Source organism: Bubalus bubalis, chromosome 4, assembly GCF_019923935.1.
Source record: "Bubalus bubalis isolate 160015118507 breed Murrah chromosome 4, NDDB_SH_1, whole genome shotgun sequence".
Classification (NCBI taxonomy): Eukaryota; Metazoa; Chordata; class Mammalia; order Artiodactyla; family Bovidae; genus Bubalus; species Bubalus bubalis.
The window spans coordinates 132,950,249-132,967,340 of record NC_059160.1 but is presented as its reverse complement, the minus strand read 5'-3'; the positions used below and the strand labels follow the sequence as shown (position 1 = coordinate 132,967,340).

The following is a 17,092-nucleotide window of genomic DNA, read 5'->3' as shown; positions in this document are numbered from 1 at the left end:
TACAATGGAATATTACTTAGCCATAAAAAGGAACAATATTGGGTCATTTGTAGTTATGTGGATGAACCTAGAGTTTGTCATACAGAGTGAAGTCAGTCAGAAAAAGAAATATTGTATATTAACACATATATATGGAATCTAGAAAAATGATACTGATGGGCAAATTTGCAAGTCTGACATAGAGAACAGAGCTGTGGACACAGCAGGGAAAGCAGAGGGTGGGACGACTTGAGAGAGCAGCACTGATATGTATACACTGCCTTGTGTCTAACAGACAGCTCGCAGGAAGCGACTGTGTAGCACAGGGAGAGAGCTCAGTGCTCTGTGATGACCTGGAGGGCTGGTGTGGGGGTGGGCAGGAGGGAGGCGAAAGGAGGGGATACACGTATACATATAGCTGATTCATTCTGTTGTACAGCAAAAACAATGACACAGCATTATAAAGCAATTATCCAATTAGGGCTTCCCTGGTGACTCAGTGGTAAAGAATCTGCCTGCCAATGCAGGAGACGCAGGTTCAATCCCTGGTCTAGGAAAATCCCCTGGAGAAGGAATAGACAACCCACTCCAGTATCCTTGCCTAGGAAATCCCATGGACAGAGAAGCTTGCTTTTAAAAGTCGCAGAGTCGGACATGACTTAGCAACTGACAACAACAAATCCTCCATTTAAAAAATTTTAAAAATGGGAGAAAAAAGAATATAAGAGAGTTAAGCACCTGCCCTTTTCTGACAGCATGAAAGACCTAAATGCTTCAGTTCAGTTCAGTCGCTCAGTTGTGTCTGACTCTTTGCAACCACATAGACTGCAGCACGCCAGGCCTCCTTGTCCATCACCAACTCCCAGGGTTCACTCAAACTCATGTCCATTGAGTTGTGATGCCATCCAACCATCTCATCTTCTTCCGTCGTACCCTTCTCCTCCAACCTTCAATCTTTCCGAGCATTAGGGTCTTTTCAAATGAGTCAGTTCTTCGCATCAGGTGGCCAAAGTATTGGGAGTTTCAGCTTCAGCATCAGTCCTTCCACAGACTATTCAGGACTGATTTCCTTTAGGATGGACTGGTTGGATATCCTGGCTGTCCAAGGGACTCTCAAGAGTCTTCTCCAACACCACAGTTCAAAAGCATCAATTCTTCTGCGCTCAGCTTTCTTTATAGTCTAACTCTCGTATCCATACATGACTACTGGAAAAACAATAGCTTTGACTAGACAGACCTTTGTTGGCAAAGTAACGTCTCTCTGCTTTTTAATATGCTGTCTAGGTTGGTCATAACTTTTCTTCCAAGGAGCAAGTGTCTTTTAATTTCATGGCTGTAGTCACCATCTGCAGTGATTTTGGAGTCCAAGAAAAAATCTGTCACTGTTTCCACCGTTTCCCCATCTATTTGCCATGAAGTGATGGGACTGGATGCTATGATCTTCGTTTTCTGAATGTTGAGCTTTAAGCCAGCTTTTTCACTCTCCTCTTACATCCTCCTCAAGAGGCTCTTTAGTTTTTCTTTGCTTTCTGCTATAAGGGTGGTATCATCTGCATATCTGAGGTTATTGATATTTCTCCCAGCAATCTTGATTCCAGCTTGTGCTTCATCCAGCCCAGCATTTGTCATGATGTACTCTGCATATATGTTAAAGAAGCAGGGTGACAATATACAGCCTTGACGTACTCCTTTCCCAATCTGGAAACAGTCTGTTGTTCCATGTCCAGTTCTAACTGCTGCTTCTTGACCTGCATACAGATTTCTCAGGAGGCAGGTTAGGTGGTCTGGTATTCCCATCTCTTTCAGAATTTCCCACAGTTTGTTGTGATCCACACAGTCAAAGGCTTTGGCAGAGTCAATAAAGCAGAAATAGATGTTTTTCTGGAACTCTCTTGCTTTTTTGATGATAGCAATTTGATCTCTGGTTCCTCTGCCTTTTCTAACTTCAGCTTGAACATCTAGAGTTCATGGTTCACATACTGCTGAAGCCTGGCTTGGAGAATTTTGAGCATTACTTTGCTAGTGTGTGAGATGAGTGCTTAAATGCTCACCTACTGAAATTGACTGATAAACCTATGCAAAACTTTAACATCCAAGTAAAGGCAGAAACTCATAGCTTTAATTTTCAGTCCACAAGGGGGTCAGAGAAGAAAGTCCAGAGCCTGCTCAAGAAGGGTCAATAGGAGATCTTAGGCCATAAAGCTGACATATCAAAGAGCCATCCCTCAGCATAACAGTGAACTTGAAATAAAACACTCCTACTCCAATCCCACCAAGATGCTAAGGAAGACTGCCTGTTTTGAACCTCAGCACTCCATGGGAATGGGGAGAATTTACCCCTGATAATTGACAACCACAAATAAGTGAGTTTCACAAAGTTTAACAGCACAAATCACACTGGTCAAAAAAACTTCAAGCTCAGAATTTAGTTTAACATGGCCCTGAACTGGTATTGTCCCTAAGTTACCCAGTGGAAGCAAAAGTTCTGATCTATATTCTAGTTGGAAACGTCTCTCCTTAGCTGTGTCTAATATACCATTAAATCCACCTACTAGACTTAAAAAATTTTCATTTCTAGATGCTCTATTTGGATAAATTCTGTATAAATTACCTACTTATGCAGATGCTCTGTTTTTGTCCAAATCTACTTGGACAAAATCCTGGATAAATAACTGGAATGTAACACAGAAAGGCAAAGGTTGGAAAATATGAAACAGACTTAACATATGTTATTAGAGTTACAGAAGGAAAAAGAATGAGGCAGAGACAATGCAAATGTAATAGCTGAGAATCTTTCAGAATTGACAAAAGACAATCCAATTAGCCCAAAGATTCTCAAGCAGGATCAGAAGGGAAAAAAAAATCTGCATACAGATGTATCATAGTGATCCAGAATAGAGATAGAGAAGAGATTTTAAAGACAGCCAGAGGAAAAAAAGGTTGATTACCTTTAATGGCGTGTCAACTGTTAAGCTGATAGCTTATTTCACAACAGAAATAACTGAAGGCAGAAGACAGTGGAATCATAACATCAGTGTGTTGTGGAATTAAAGAATCCTCAGCTAGAGTTGGAACAGGCCAGGAGGGGGAGTTCTCATACCCAGCTACGCATCATCAATTACTCCAAACAGCAAGAAAGGCAGCAAACATCTCCATCACAGGAAGGTGTTGCCTGCTTTATCACCAACCAGGAAGAGAGAAAACTTCTTTTTCTTCAGAGAGTACAGAAGCCCACCAACTAGAATGAACTCCCAGCTTCCTCCAATGAATGTTTCGGTTAATACTGCTACTGCTAAGTCACTTCAGTCGTGTCCGACTCTGTGCGACCCCATAGACGGCAGCCCACCAGGCTCCCCCGTCCCTGGGATTCTCCAGGCAAGAACACTGGAGTGGGTTGCCATTTCCTTCTCCAATGCAAGAAAGTGAAAAGTCAAAGTGAAGTCGCTCAGTCGTGTCTGACTCTTCGCGTGCCCATGGACTGCAGCCCACCAGGCTCCTCAGTCCATGGGATTTTCCAGGCAAGAGTACTGGAGTGGGGTGCCATCGCCTTCAGTTAATACAGTTCCTCCCAATTCCCCATTTTACCATATAGAAGCAAGTTTCCTTTTCTTGTTCTCTGATTTGCCTATGGCCCACTGTAGTTCACTTATTCTGAACTGCAATTCCTCTGGCTATTCCTGAGTAAACTCACTTTTCCTGGTCAAATAGATGAATATATTATTAGAGTTGACCATGCTAAAAAATTTCTCAACCTAGAATTCTAAACCCTTCAAAAATATTTCTTAAATGAGATAAAGATATTTATAAACTAAAATAGAGTCTGGCATAATGCCTTCACCAAAAGAAATTCTAAAGGATGAATCTTGACTCTACTACATGAAAATTATTTCCATATGAATCACAGATCTAAATACGAAACACAATCAATAAAGCACTTAAAAGAAAACATGAACATTTAATCTTTGGAGTAGGCAAAGGTTTTTAAAATTGGACACCAAAATCACTAGCCATAAAAGAAACTGGATAAACTGGACTTTATTACTAACAACTTCTGCTTATTAACAGGTAATATTAAGAGAATGAAGACCAGTCCCCTGCCTGACAGAAGATATTTGCAATATATAAATCTGACAAAATACTCATATCCACAGTACAGAAGTAACTCCTATACATCAATTAAAAAAAAAAAAAGCCCATAAAAGAAAAAAGGGCAGAAAAATGGAATAGGCATTTCACAAATAAGATATTCAAATGGCCAATATGCATCTGAAAAGATACTCAACATCATTTTCCTAATGATAAGCTAAAATAAAAATTAAATAACTGTACACATTCAACAGAAATTAAAGAGTCTGAATTTAAAATGTTGAAAATATTTGTGGGGACGATATGAGGCAACAAGATCTCTCATATGTGGCTGGTAGGGGTTCAGTTATTTGGAAGGACTGAGAAAAATTTGACAACACCTGGTAAGACTATTTAAGAAAAACGAAAAGCACAAATAATATCAAGAATAAAAGGGTTATCATGATTGATCCCATACATATTACACAGATAACAAGAGGAAATGGCAAACAGCTTTGTATGTTTCATCTAAAATTTCAAGTTTATACGTATAAATTCCTAACAAATAGCACCTTACCTAAAATAACTCAATCAAAACTGACTCTAGAAGAAACAGAAAATCTGAACAGTTCTATAGTCATTAAATAAATTGAGCTCATGATCAGAGATTTTCCTGTGTAGAAAAAAGGTTCAGGCTCAGGTAGCTTTCAGAAGTTTTGTCAAATATTCTAAGGAAGAAATAATTATGGTCATACAAAACTTTTCTAGAAACAGAGTACAAAGGAACACCTGTAACTTAGTTTATAAGTGAGCAAAACCTTTATAGAAAAGCCCAAGAATGAGAAAGGATGTACAATATATAGGCAATCTTATTCATGAACACAGATGAAAAACACCCGAAAAAAGCACTTATATATACAACACCCGTACACAAATATATACAGATATGCAAACAAATGTTTGTATATGCATGTAAACCGAATCCAGCATTGTGTAAGGATCATGTATCAGGACAGATTGGTGTTTACCCCAGGAATGCAAGGGTACTTCAGAAAATTATATCAATTGAACATATTTAAGATGGGAAAAATCATATAATCATCTCAAAAGATATAGTAAAAATATTTAACAAATGCTTTCAAGCATGATAAAAACTTGTCAAGTGGTAACAGAAGGTAACTTTATTAACTTAATAAAGGGTATTTATTAAAAAAAATACCATACTTACTGATGAAACTGCAAATGTCTCCCTTGAAATCAGAAATATGGGCAGGAAGTCCACTATTACCACTTCCAATCAACACTGCAAAACAAATCCTAACAAGCACAGTTAAAAAGAAGAAAAATATACAGAAATTGAAAAGAAACAAAACTTCTCTATTACTCATAGATATATAATTGTGTAACAGAAAAAATGCCAACTAGAAATACAATATTAGAATTGTTTGGGACTTGACTGGTGGTCTAGTGGTTACAACTGCACTCCTTCATTCCAGGAGGCATGGGTTTGAGCCCTGGTCAGGAAACTAAGATCCCACGTGCTGGTGTGGGGGGAAAAAAAAAATTGTGTTTGGCAAGGTTACTGAACACAAAAATTAACACAAATCAGTTTGATTTCTAAATCTCAGCAAAAAATTTAAAAGAAAAAGAAAAACAAAAGATATTTACAGTAGCATAAAAAATGCAAACTATCTAGGAAAAAAAGCTTTAAAAAAATCCACTGTGTGAAAAAGTACAAAACTTAACTGAAGATAATAAAGACCAAAATAGATAATATCATGTTCAAGGACTGGAGGGCTCTGTATGATAAAATGTACTTTTTCCCCAAAGTGATCTTATAGATTCAATGAGATTCTAATAAAAATTCACAAAAGTTTTCATGAAACTTAACAAGCTTATTCTAAAACTTTTATGAAAAGTATAAAGGTTACAAATAACCATGACAATCCTTAAGAACAAAGCCATGTATGAGGTATTCAGAAGATAATACAGAACAACAGCTTTAAGATACTTTTCTCCATTATGATGTCAAAAATTAATAATAAAAATAATACATAAAGGAAAAAAGATTAACTAAACACATTAATTTTTATTCATCAAAAAGTACCATCAAGAATGGGAAAGGACAAGCCACATCCCAGGGAAGATATTTGCAAACATTTAACCAGTAAGAATTGGTACTCAGAATATTTGAAAAATTCCTATGAATTTAAAATAATGGCAAAAAGACTGGAAATGAAAATTATAACTACGATTCATGCCTAAAGCCCACTAGATTAGCAAGAATTAAAAAGTCTGACATAATTAAGTATTGCCAGGGATGCAAAGTGAATCTCTTACAGGGCTGGAAGTGGTCCACTTTGGGAAGTAAGTTGAATATACACACACTGGTGACTTAGCATCATTACTCCTACAGAAGTTCTCAAATGCTTGTAAGAGACACGCACAGCGATATTCATGGCAACATTGCTTGTGACAGCAAAAGCAAATAAGGAAACAAACAACAAAAAAACTGAGTGATCCAATATCTGTAAAGAGCAGAAAGAATATTGCAGTATATTCATTTAGTGGAATACTAATCAGTAATTAAAATGAATTAATTTTGAGATTAACGTGAGTGAACAACAAAAAAAAACCACGGTTAGAGAATATATGATGAAATAATACACATATTAATTCAAAACAGACAAAATAGTCTATTGTGTAGATATACATACATGGTTGGGAAAACAGTGAGGAAAAATAAGTGAAAAATTGTCACAAAAATCATCAGGATAGTGACTAATATGGACAGAGTGAAGGTATGTGATTAAGAAAGTGCACACAGAGACCTTTCACCAACGAAGTTCGAGCTTCTACTCTGAATAGCTGCTACACTGGTGTTGGCGTCACTGTTCTTTACAGCACACAATTACATGTCATGCAATTTTCTGTATTTGATACTTTTCAACAGAAAGAAATTAGCTTATCACATTTTCATTTAACTTTTGGTAATAAAATACTTTATTGGTACCTCTTACTATCAAAAACATAGTAATGTTTCCATCGCTTAGCTTCCATCTTTAAATTAAAAGCTTGTTTTATAAAAAAAGAAAAAATTCATTTGGTTCTGTCAAAAAACAAGCTACAACTCACTTCTGTAAATAATTAGGTTCTCTCACTTTAAATATCTTAATTCACTGGTCTTTACAATAAATAACTGTATATAAAAGGAGACAATGACCTGAACAATTTTGCAGAGAACATTTTACACATCTTAAAAAACCAAGCCTAAATGCTATCCCAACTTAATACTTAAAAGAATATTCAGTAAGAGTTATTGTAAAATTGAATTCATGTAGCACCAAGAAGTTTGGGACTTATAATATTTCAGATGATATGATATACGCAGCAAAAAGAATAATGATTTGTCTTCCATGAATTTTCAGGGTTTTATATACAATAGAAAGAATTCCATATAGGTCCCTTTTAAAAGCCAAAAGTTCAAAAATCTATGCATGCCTTTCACCACATCTCCAATTTGTGGATATAGCGATTGACCCTATGGCAAAAGATCCATGTGTGATAAACAGCACAGTACAGTCCTATCTGAATATAACTGCTTACTCATCTTGTCTCATTAATATAATTTATACCTCAATTAAAATATCATTCTATCTGCAAGTTATATATTTCCCTAAAATACTCTATAATTCAGATTTCCATTTAGACAATGTTCTGCTCTGCCCCTTTCCTTGAATCAGTATGATCTTATGGCATACCTCACTAAATTGTTTGGTTTTCTCCTCTCAGTGAAACTTCCCCTCAACTCAAAGTATTATAATAATGTAAATACAGATGTAGCATAATTAACATGTAAGACAAGAAGGGTAATACAAACATATGGATCCATGCTAAATGAGACAACACAAAGCAAAAAACACACAACACTATGCTATGTTCATCTATTCTGAACCACAGGGCCCTGCTAGAGCCCTGGCTCATGTAAACTGATGTTCCCAGACACCCCTAGTGTCCTGGACTCCAGCATAATTAACTGTTACGTTTAAGGTGTTTCCTTATTTATTTGTTTGTTCAGAACAGCCTATAGCAACTCTGAATCCTAATCCTGAACACGATGATAAATTAGTAACACATTATAGTTTTAATCAAGTCATAGATTCTATCCTTAGTATTTTCTATTATTACACATTTGTTTAAAAATAGACATTCAGGGGGCTAGGCAAAGCTGAGGAATTTTTATCTCTGCCTCCTCTTCATTAGTTGGGAATTTTAGATATGTCATTTAGTTATCCTTCGCTTCAGTGAAAAAGGATTTTTTAAGCAAATGACCAAAGATCTTCACTTAAAACCAAGCAGGTTGACTCAGTGGTCAGCAGGTGAAGAACCCTTGCTGACACACTCCATCCATAACACTCCATCTTCTCTAAAGGAACAGGATGCTCCAACCTACCTTGAGCACAACACATTCCACCCCTCAGCCCAGATGCAACCAGGATACACATCAGCACATGAAGCCAGGCAGAAATTAACTCAAGACTACTCTTAGAACAAATACCAGATTTTGATTTGTCAATGATCCATAGTGAGGTATGCTCAGAAAAAGAGACTGTGCATTGCAACGCTGCTTTTTCTTCTCACACCAAGTTAAACTGCTGAAGTAACATCAGCAAGAACACAAAAGCATGTCTTCCTGAAAGAGGCACTGCATCTGGAATTGGAATTAAGGCTAAACAAATAGTGCTGGTTTGTGGTTCAGATGAATGTGTCAACGATCACATTAACCCACAGCTTCGCTATTTGTCCTGTATGCCTGTTTGTGAAGATGCGTCTCTATCTCCTCCCTGAAGACCAGCATTCCCAGGTGCGAGTGTGAGGCCTCATTCATGGCTTTGGACTGGATGCACATGCGGTACTGCTCAGGGGTCAACTCATCAGCACAGCGCTTCTCATGCCAGAGGTGGAAAAGACCAGGAACCGGAGTCCGAATCACAATCAGGTCACTGTGTAAGTATTTTCGATACAGATGAACATCTTCTCCACCCCAACCTTTTACTTCCATGTCAAATCCACCTGCAGGATCAAAACTCATACTATTAAATAGCTGCCTGGCAGAGCACAGTCAAACCTGATAAAGATTTAAACATTCTACTTCAGATGAGATGACATGTACAATCTAAAGACACCTGAAGTAGAGGACTGACATCTTGGCTTAGAAATACAGTTATCAGCTGATAGCTGGAAGGTCAAGGGTATGTTGTTGAGTATCAAAATAAGATTAAATATTTGAGAATACTTTGCCAACTTCAGTTTTATAGAAAATGTCTAGAAAGTCAAATAAAGGAGAAGGAAACCTAAATCACCCATAATATCACCACCATTAATGTTTTATGGTGTTTTCCTACTATCCTTTGAGATCCAAGTTTTTCTGGGTCACAGAAAATTTTCCAGAGTGGAAAACAGAAGAAATGGGCCGAGTGGGACACATAAAATTGAGAATGGACACACAGATGATTTAAAGCCACATTAGTGGGTGAAATTACTAATCAAGTTTACAAGGAAAACAGGGCCCAGGTCTAACTGCTAAGAAATGCCAAATATCTAGAGGGCAAACAGGCAGAGAAAGTCAGCAAAAGAGACTGAGGCAGCCTCAGAGGAAGGAGAGAATTCTGGAGAAAGTGTCAGTCAAGTGAGGAAAGCATCCTGAAGAAATGGTCATGTGCTGCTCAATTAAAGAGAATCAAGTAGACTTGGCAACGTTAAATGTCACTTACAGCCTTACCTAGAGCACAGGAGATCAAGTTCACACTATTTTTAAGTTGGTTTAGGCTGAACTAACTTTAAAGAAGCATGGAGAATACAAACTATTTTGAGTTTTTTTTTGAAGAGCTAGAAAAGATTCTGAAAGATGGAGAAAAAATTAATTCTTCAATTAAAATCTAGGTTTCCAAATGATGTCTTTTTATCAAATAATTCTATGTCACTTAATTTCATACTTACAGGATGACAAGAATCCTGAGATCTCTGAAAAGTATTATTTTAAATAATCACAGCTTTAATAAATGCTATGTTTGGTATATCTTGGCTTTTCTTACTTGTAGATATGAATAAGTTCCTCAAATATTAGAGATGGTGTAGACAGTGAAAATAAATAGAGGACTTCCCATTTCTGTCCAGCATGTACAGACAGACCTTCACTCCATCCTTCCAACAAATAAAAAGTTGAACAAACTGAAAACTCAACTCTTCTCAGATCCCTCAGAGAAATAAAGTCACAGGGCAAACTGCTCTTCCCTAATCTGAAGAGATAGATAGGTGTGTAAGACAGAATCACAACTATTACTGTTAGAGAAGAAACAGACTAGAAGAAATCTCCAGGGGAACCAGTACAGGGGTAGGAAAGTTTGAACTGATGAACTGCCAGAGGCTCAGTGGAAAAATCTAAGAGTTGAAAACGCCAGAGGGGCCCATACACTTTTGTGAGTTTTATCTCTAGGTTTACCAGGTTCTCATGGTGAAGACTGCAGAAAAATCCCGCAGTGCTTTCAGGAAGGGGAAAGTAACCATTCTGAAATATGCCAGGGTGTTTTTTGTTCTTAACAAGGTCTACCCTCAGGAAAAACTATCCTGCCAGAGCCTAACCTATCTGGGGGAAAGGATATAGTCAACTAGTCCACTCTAGCCATCCTGTCCTACCTAAGATTGGGGGCAGTGTCTGAAAAATGACTGCAAAATTCATGGTCCAGACTCACAGGATCGCTAAAGAAAGGACTGAGACCTTATCATAGGACTATAGAACACTTTCTCTTCTCCCACGCCTTACCATCACATCACTGAAGGCCTATTTACCTCAGTCTTCTTTACCCAGTACATCATGTTCAGCTATGAAAAAAAAAATTAGGCAAACTGAAGGTCAAAAAATATTGAAGAGAAAGAGCATCAGAACCAAACTCAGATATGGCAGGGATGTTGGAACTAAAGGACTGTGAATTTAAAACAACTATGATTAATACACTAAGGGCTGTAATGGAAAAAGACAATATGCAAGAACTGATGGGCAATGAAGCAGAGATAGAGTCTAAGAATGAATCAAAAGAAATGTTAAAGATAAAAAACAGTAACGAAATGAAGAATGCCTTTGCAGGGCTCACTAGGAGACTGCACTTGACTGAGGAAAGATCTCTAAACTTGAGGACACATGAATAGAAACTTCTAAGACTGAAAAGCAAAGAGAAAGAAGACTGGAGGTGGGGGAAAAAAGAAAAGAACAGAACAGAAATACCCAAGAACTATGGGACAACTACCCAAGGTATAACGTGTGTATAATGGGACAGCCAGAAGGAAAGAGGGAAAGGAATACAAGCTCCAAATGAAAGAGGCGAAATTGCAAACAAGTGCTGCTGAGGGGCGGGGGCTCCCTGTCTCCCTCAGCCCACATTCACAGGACAGAGGCTCTCCACGAGGGAGAGGGACTTGGTGATGGACAGGGAGGCCTGGCATGCTGCAGTCCATAGGGTCGCAAAGAGCTGGACATGACAGAGCGACTAAACTGAACTGAAGAGGGAGACGGGCCCTTCGGCTCCCACCTAATATTCTGATCAGAAGGCAGGGGTGTTCCTCTCAGAGAACTGTGCCACCATCTCCACCCCCAGGTCTCAAGCAGAGACTCAGAGCTTTTTAGGGGAAGAGGGAGTCCATAAGGACAAATACTCCAGAGCTCTTCCCAAAGGAATTGACTTTATCTGAAAGAAAGTGTACAGAAATTAAGGCCTAAAGGGGCTCCTGTAAATATTGGAGATTTGGTGATGAACAATTAAGAGGTGGCTGGTAGCCCATTAGAACAAGCTAAAATGTAGGCCACCCAGTTTACCAGAGAGGAAGGAAGAGAAACAGCTAAGAGCCATCCTGGGGTCCAAACAAACCTCAAAAACTTGCCTCCAAAACTACCCTACAAAAGGGTTTAAGAGCTTCTCTGTGGCTCAAATGGTAAAGAATGTGCCTGCAATGAAGAAGACCTGGGTTCAATCCCTGGGTCAGGAAGATCCCCTGGAGGATGGAATGGCAAACCCCTCCAGTATTCTTGCCTGGAGAATTCCATGGACAGAGGAGACTGGTGAGCTACAGTCCATGGGGTCACAGACAGTCAGACACTGAGCTGAGCGACTAACACTTTCAAAAGGGTTTAGTTTCATCTGTTCAGACTGGAGCAATCTATGTCCCAGAGCACTGTCCTGTGAGCAAATTAATGCAGCCTAATAGCCGGGTGTGACACCAACAGAGGCATGGGAGGAGACAGTGAAAAAGATATTCACTCAATCCAAGGTCATCCCAGGATGACTGTACACATGCCCTGATGAGTGACATGAGAAGTGACATGAGATGGAGGATGGGGAGCCACAGTTCACTAAAATAGTAAAGCAGAGTCAGTTAATAAACAAGTAAAGGTAAAACAACCCTGGAGGCAGGGGAAATTAATATCTAGAATCCACACAATATATAACTTAAAAAGTCTCATTTTCAAAAAGAAAGGTATTGAAAGAAACAAAACTGTGACCTATATATCAAAAGAGAAGCAGACAACAGAAACTGCCTATGAGAGGGACCAGATGTCAGTTTTAGCAAAGATTTCGAAACAACCATTATAAATATGTTCAAAGAATTAAGAGAAATCATGCTTAAAGAACTAACAGAAAGATGACAATGTCTCATCAAGTAGAGAACATTATAAAGAGACAGAAATTACATATTTTTAATAAGAGAAATTCTGGAGTTAAAAAGCACCATAACTCAAACGACAAAGTCACTAGAGCAGCTCAACAAGTAGATCTGAACAAAAAGAATCAGAGAACCTGAAGACAGATCAATTGAGATTATGTTACACGAAGACAAGAGGAAATGGATGAAGAAAAATGAACATGTCTCAGAGAAATGTGGAACACCATTAACTGCACCAATATGCATCTGATAGGAATATGAAGGGAAAGAGAAAGGAGCGGTGAGAAATAACACAGATCAGAGGTGATGATGGATCCTTACTATTTTATTAAGCAAGAAATCAGGGGGAAAACTTATTAGTTTCACTTAATAGTCTTTTTATTACTATTTGCTGATTTTCCATCATTCGTTACAGAGATAAAAAGACAAAGTGGAGGAATTTCCAGAGCAAATGGCTGACTATAAAAATGAAGGTAAAATGGACATATATTTATGTATTCTATTAAAAATACATCAGCTTCTCAGTGCAAAATTCAGGCTTAAACTTAAGAAAGCAGGGAAAACCATCAGGCCAACCAGGTAAAACTTAAATCAAATCCCCTATGCATATATAGTGGAGGTGACGAACAGATTCAAAGGATTAGATCTAGTAAACAGAGTGCCTGAAGAAGTACGGATATTGCACATTGCCTCCGTAATATTGCACAGGAGGCAGTGAACAAAACCATCCCAAAGAAAAAGAAGAGCAAGAAGGCCAACTGGTTGTCTGAGGAGGTTTTACAACTAGCTGAAGAAAGAAGAGAAGTGAAAAACAAGGAAGAAAGGGAAAGGTACACCCAACTAAACGTAGAGTTCCAGAGAAAAGCAAGGAGACAAGAAGGCTTTCTTCAATGAACAATGCAAAGAAATAGAGGAAAACAACAGAAGGGGAAAGACTAGAGATTTTGTCAAGAAAACTGAAAATATCAAAGGAACATTCATCCAAAGATGGGTACAATAAAGGACAGAAACAGTAAAGACCTAATAGAAGTAGAAGAGATCAAAAAGAGATAGAAAGAATACACAGAATAATTGTATAAAAAAGATCTTGATGACAACAATAACCACGATGGTGTGGCTATACACCCAGAGCCAGACATTCTGGAGTGTGAAGTCAAGTGGGCCTTAGGAAGCCCTGCTGTCAATAAAGCTAGTGGAGGTGATGGAATTCCAACAGAGCTATTTAAAATCCTAAATGATGCTACCAAAGTGCTGTACTCAATATGTCAGCAAATTTGGAAAACCCAGCAGTGGCCACAGGACTGTAAAAGGTCAATCCTCATCCTAATTCCCAAGAAGGGCAGTACTAAATATTGTTCAGACCACTGGACAATTGCACTCATCTCCTATGCTAGTAAAGTCATGCTCAAAATCCTTCAGGCTAGGCTTCAGCATTATGTGAACAAGAACTTCCAGACATCCAAGCTGGGTTTAGAAAAGGCAGAGGAAACAGAGATCAACTTGCCAACATTTGCTGGATCATAGAGAAAGCAAGGGAATTCCAGAAAAACATATACCTCTGTTTCGTTGACGACGCTAAAGCCTTTGACTGTGTGGATTATAACAAACTGCGGAAAACTTTTTAAAGAGATAGGAATACCAGATCATCTTACCTGTCTCCTGAGAAACCTGTATGCCAGTCAAGAAGCAACAAGTAGAATTCTGTATGGAACAACTGATTGGTGCAAGACTGCAAGAGTATGACAAGGCTGTTTATTGTCACCCTGTTTACTTAACTTATACACAGAACACATCATGAGAAATGCTGGGCTGGCTGAGTTACAAGCTGGAACCAAGATTGCCGGAAGAAGTATCAACAGCCTCAGATATACAGATGATACCACTCTAATGGCAGAAACTGAAGCAGAACTAAAGTACCTCTTGATGAGGGTTAAGTAGGACAGTGAAAAAGCCAGTTTAAAACTAAATATTAAAAATCTAAGATCACAGCATCCAACCCCATCACTTCATGGCAAATAGAAGGGGAAAATGTGGAAGCAGTGACAGATTTCTTCTTCTTGGGCTCTAAAATCAATGTGGATGGTTACTGCAGCCATGAAATTAGAAGACAATCGCTTCTTGGCAGGAAAGCTATGACAAACCTAGACATATGTTAAAAAGAAAAGACATCACTTTGCCGACAAAGGTCCATATAGCCTTTCCAGTAGTCACATATGGTTGTGAGAGCTGAAGCATAAAGAAGGCAGAGCACCAAAGAACTGATGCTCTCGAACTGTGGTGCTGGAAAAGACTCTTAAGAGTTCCTTGGACAGCAAGGAGATCAAACTAGTTAATCTTAAAGGAAATCAACCCTGAATACTCACTCACTGGAAGTACTGATGCTGAAGCTGAAGCTCTAATACTTTGGCCACCTGATGCGAACAGCCAACTCACTGGAAAAGACCCTGATGCTGGGAAAGATCGAAGGCAGGAGGAGAAGAGGGTGCCAGAGGATGAGCTGGCTGGATGGCATCACCAATGCAATGGACATGAACGTGGGCAAACTCAGGGAGATGGTGAGGGAGAGGGAAGCCTGGCATGCTGTAGTCCACAGGGATGCAGGGTTGGACGTGACTTGGCAACTGAACAACAATATGCAGTGGAAAGGGAGCCCCTGAGTGAATCAGGAAACATGGAACGAATAAATCAGGTTTCAGCTTGCTTCCTTAAACTATGCTCTGATGCTTTATTTTTGCTGGGTAAGACATGGTGGGATTCGGCAGGTAGCTTAGACCAGATTCTTCATGGTCAACTTGGTTTAGGGGAGTGGATGACGAAGGCAGTGATTCTAAGTCCCTTACTCCAACTACAACCACAGCTAGAGACAGCGATTTTTTTCCCCCCATTTGTTTTAGATACTGAAATTCTGCATTATGTTCAAAAGACAAATAAAGGTGGTTTCCTCTCTAAATAAAAAAATATGAAAGCCCTTGAGCTAGATAATCCAACATTACTTCTAGCTGTAACAATCTGTGATTACAACACCAAAGTTAGGTACAGACCTTTTGTTACAGTACTAGAAACAACTGCAAAGACGGGTATTTTATCTTTATGACCTCATTTTTCTAGTCAAAGACTCTAATAATAAACTTATTTTGTCTTTCGTATTTCCTGACTCTTCAGCTAATCTCAGATATTCAAAATTTATTAGGAAAACATTCAAATCTCAGACCTTTTAGAAAAACATCTTAAGATATTATAGTAAACACCTAAAGTCCTATCTTAAATGTAAGGTATACTTACCAATGGTCAGGAAATCTGATTGGTACTGACAAGTCATTCCAAATCCAAAATCTCGCCAAAAGCCAGAATCCTTTTTGTGAACCTTAAATTTAAAAAACAAAACTCAATTTAATCCCTCAAAAACCAGAAGTAGTTTCAATCAATGATGAAACAAATTAAAACATTTTCCAAATAATTTTTTCTGTAAAAAAGGAATCATTTATGTGATTGATAATGGGATCACATGGCTTTATATTATTAAATCCTTATAAAAACCAACAAAAGTATAGTAATCCCCATGAGCATAGGATTCTTAACTGCCTTCAACTTAATCTGATTCAAGTCTTGTATGAGGTTTGAGCTGAGGTTACTAATAATCAAAGAATGTGATGCCTGATCTCAGGGGGCTTACATTCTATTTTAGGAGGACACCAGTGCTGGAAGCACATACTGTAATACACCAATCACTTCTACACAGCAGACCTTATTTGATGCATGGCCAGCATCCATTCCCCTACCCCCATTCCTAACTGTGTACAGTTTTGCTCAGGTAATTACCTGGCCCCATGCAGCCCATGAGCTTCAGGGACGCTCCTTCCACTAGCAGCATCAGACTGGACTGCGAGCACTCTCCACCAAGGAGACAGTCTCATCCCAGTCACTCACGAACTACTTCACTAACAGGCATTAGATAATCAACCCCATGAATGTAGCCTGTCAGGCTTCTCTGTCCATGGAATTCTCCAGGCAAGAATACTGGAGTGGATTGCCATTCCCTTCTCCAGAGGATCTTCCCAACTCAGGGATCGAGCCATGGTCTCCTGCATCACAGGCAGATTCTTTACTGTTTGAGCTACAGGGAATTCCTAGATAATGTTCAGGCCAACACGCTAAAATAGGACGCTTGTTGGGAACTGTGGAAAACAGAGAGCCCCCTCATTCTTCTGAGAGAGATACTAGAAAAGACGCTTGCTCCCCTTGGATACTGCAGGGCAGGAGTAAGCCAACTATAGCTTCCAGGCTACATCCGGCCAGCTACTGGCTTTGTACATCATTTTACTGTAACACAGGC

The 17,092-nt window shown here is 38.7% G+C and overlaps 1 protein-coding gene across 9 annotated transcripts in view; it reads right to left on the bottom strand.

Annotated features, from left to right (window-relative positions):
• CSGALNACT2 (chondroitin sulfate N-acetylgalactosaminyltransferase 2) overlaps window positions 1-17,092 on the bottom strand; it is a 40,915-nt gene that overhangs the window by 5,108 nt on the left and 18,715 nt on the right. For 6 of the 9 annotated variants that reach the window (XR_006550747.2, XR_006550748.2, XR_006550746.2 and 3 more), the window contains exons 7-8: window positions 16,042-16,123; window positions 5,273-5,361 (exon numbers count right to left, since the gene is read on the bottom strand). Coding sequence is in view for 3 of the 9 variants with exons in the window: in XM_025284569.3 (XP_025140354.3) it covers window positions 8,825-9,117; window positions 16,042-16,123 (375 nt within the window). In the remaining 6 variants the exon portion in view is untranslated. Of the gene's footprint in view, window positions 1-5,272; window positions 5,362-5,930; window positions 9,118-16,037; window positions 16,124-17,092 lie in introns of those variants that run through there. The other 3 variants (XM_025284569.3, XM_025284570.3, XM_044942088.2) reach the window with 2 other exon arrangements.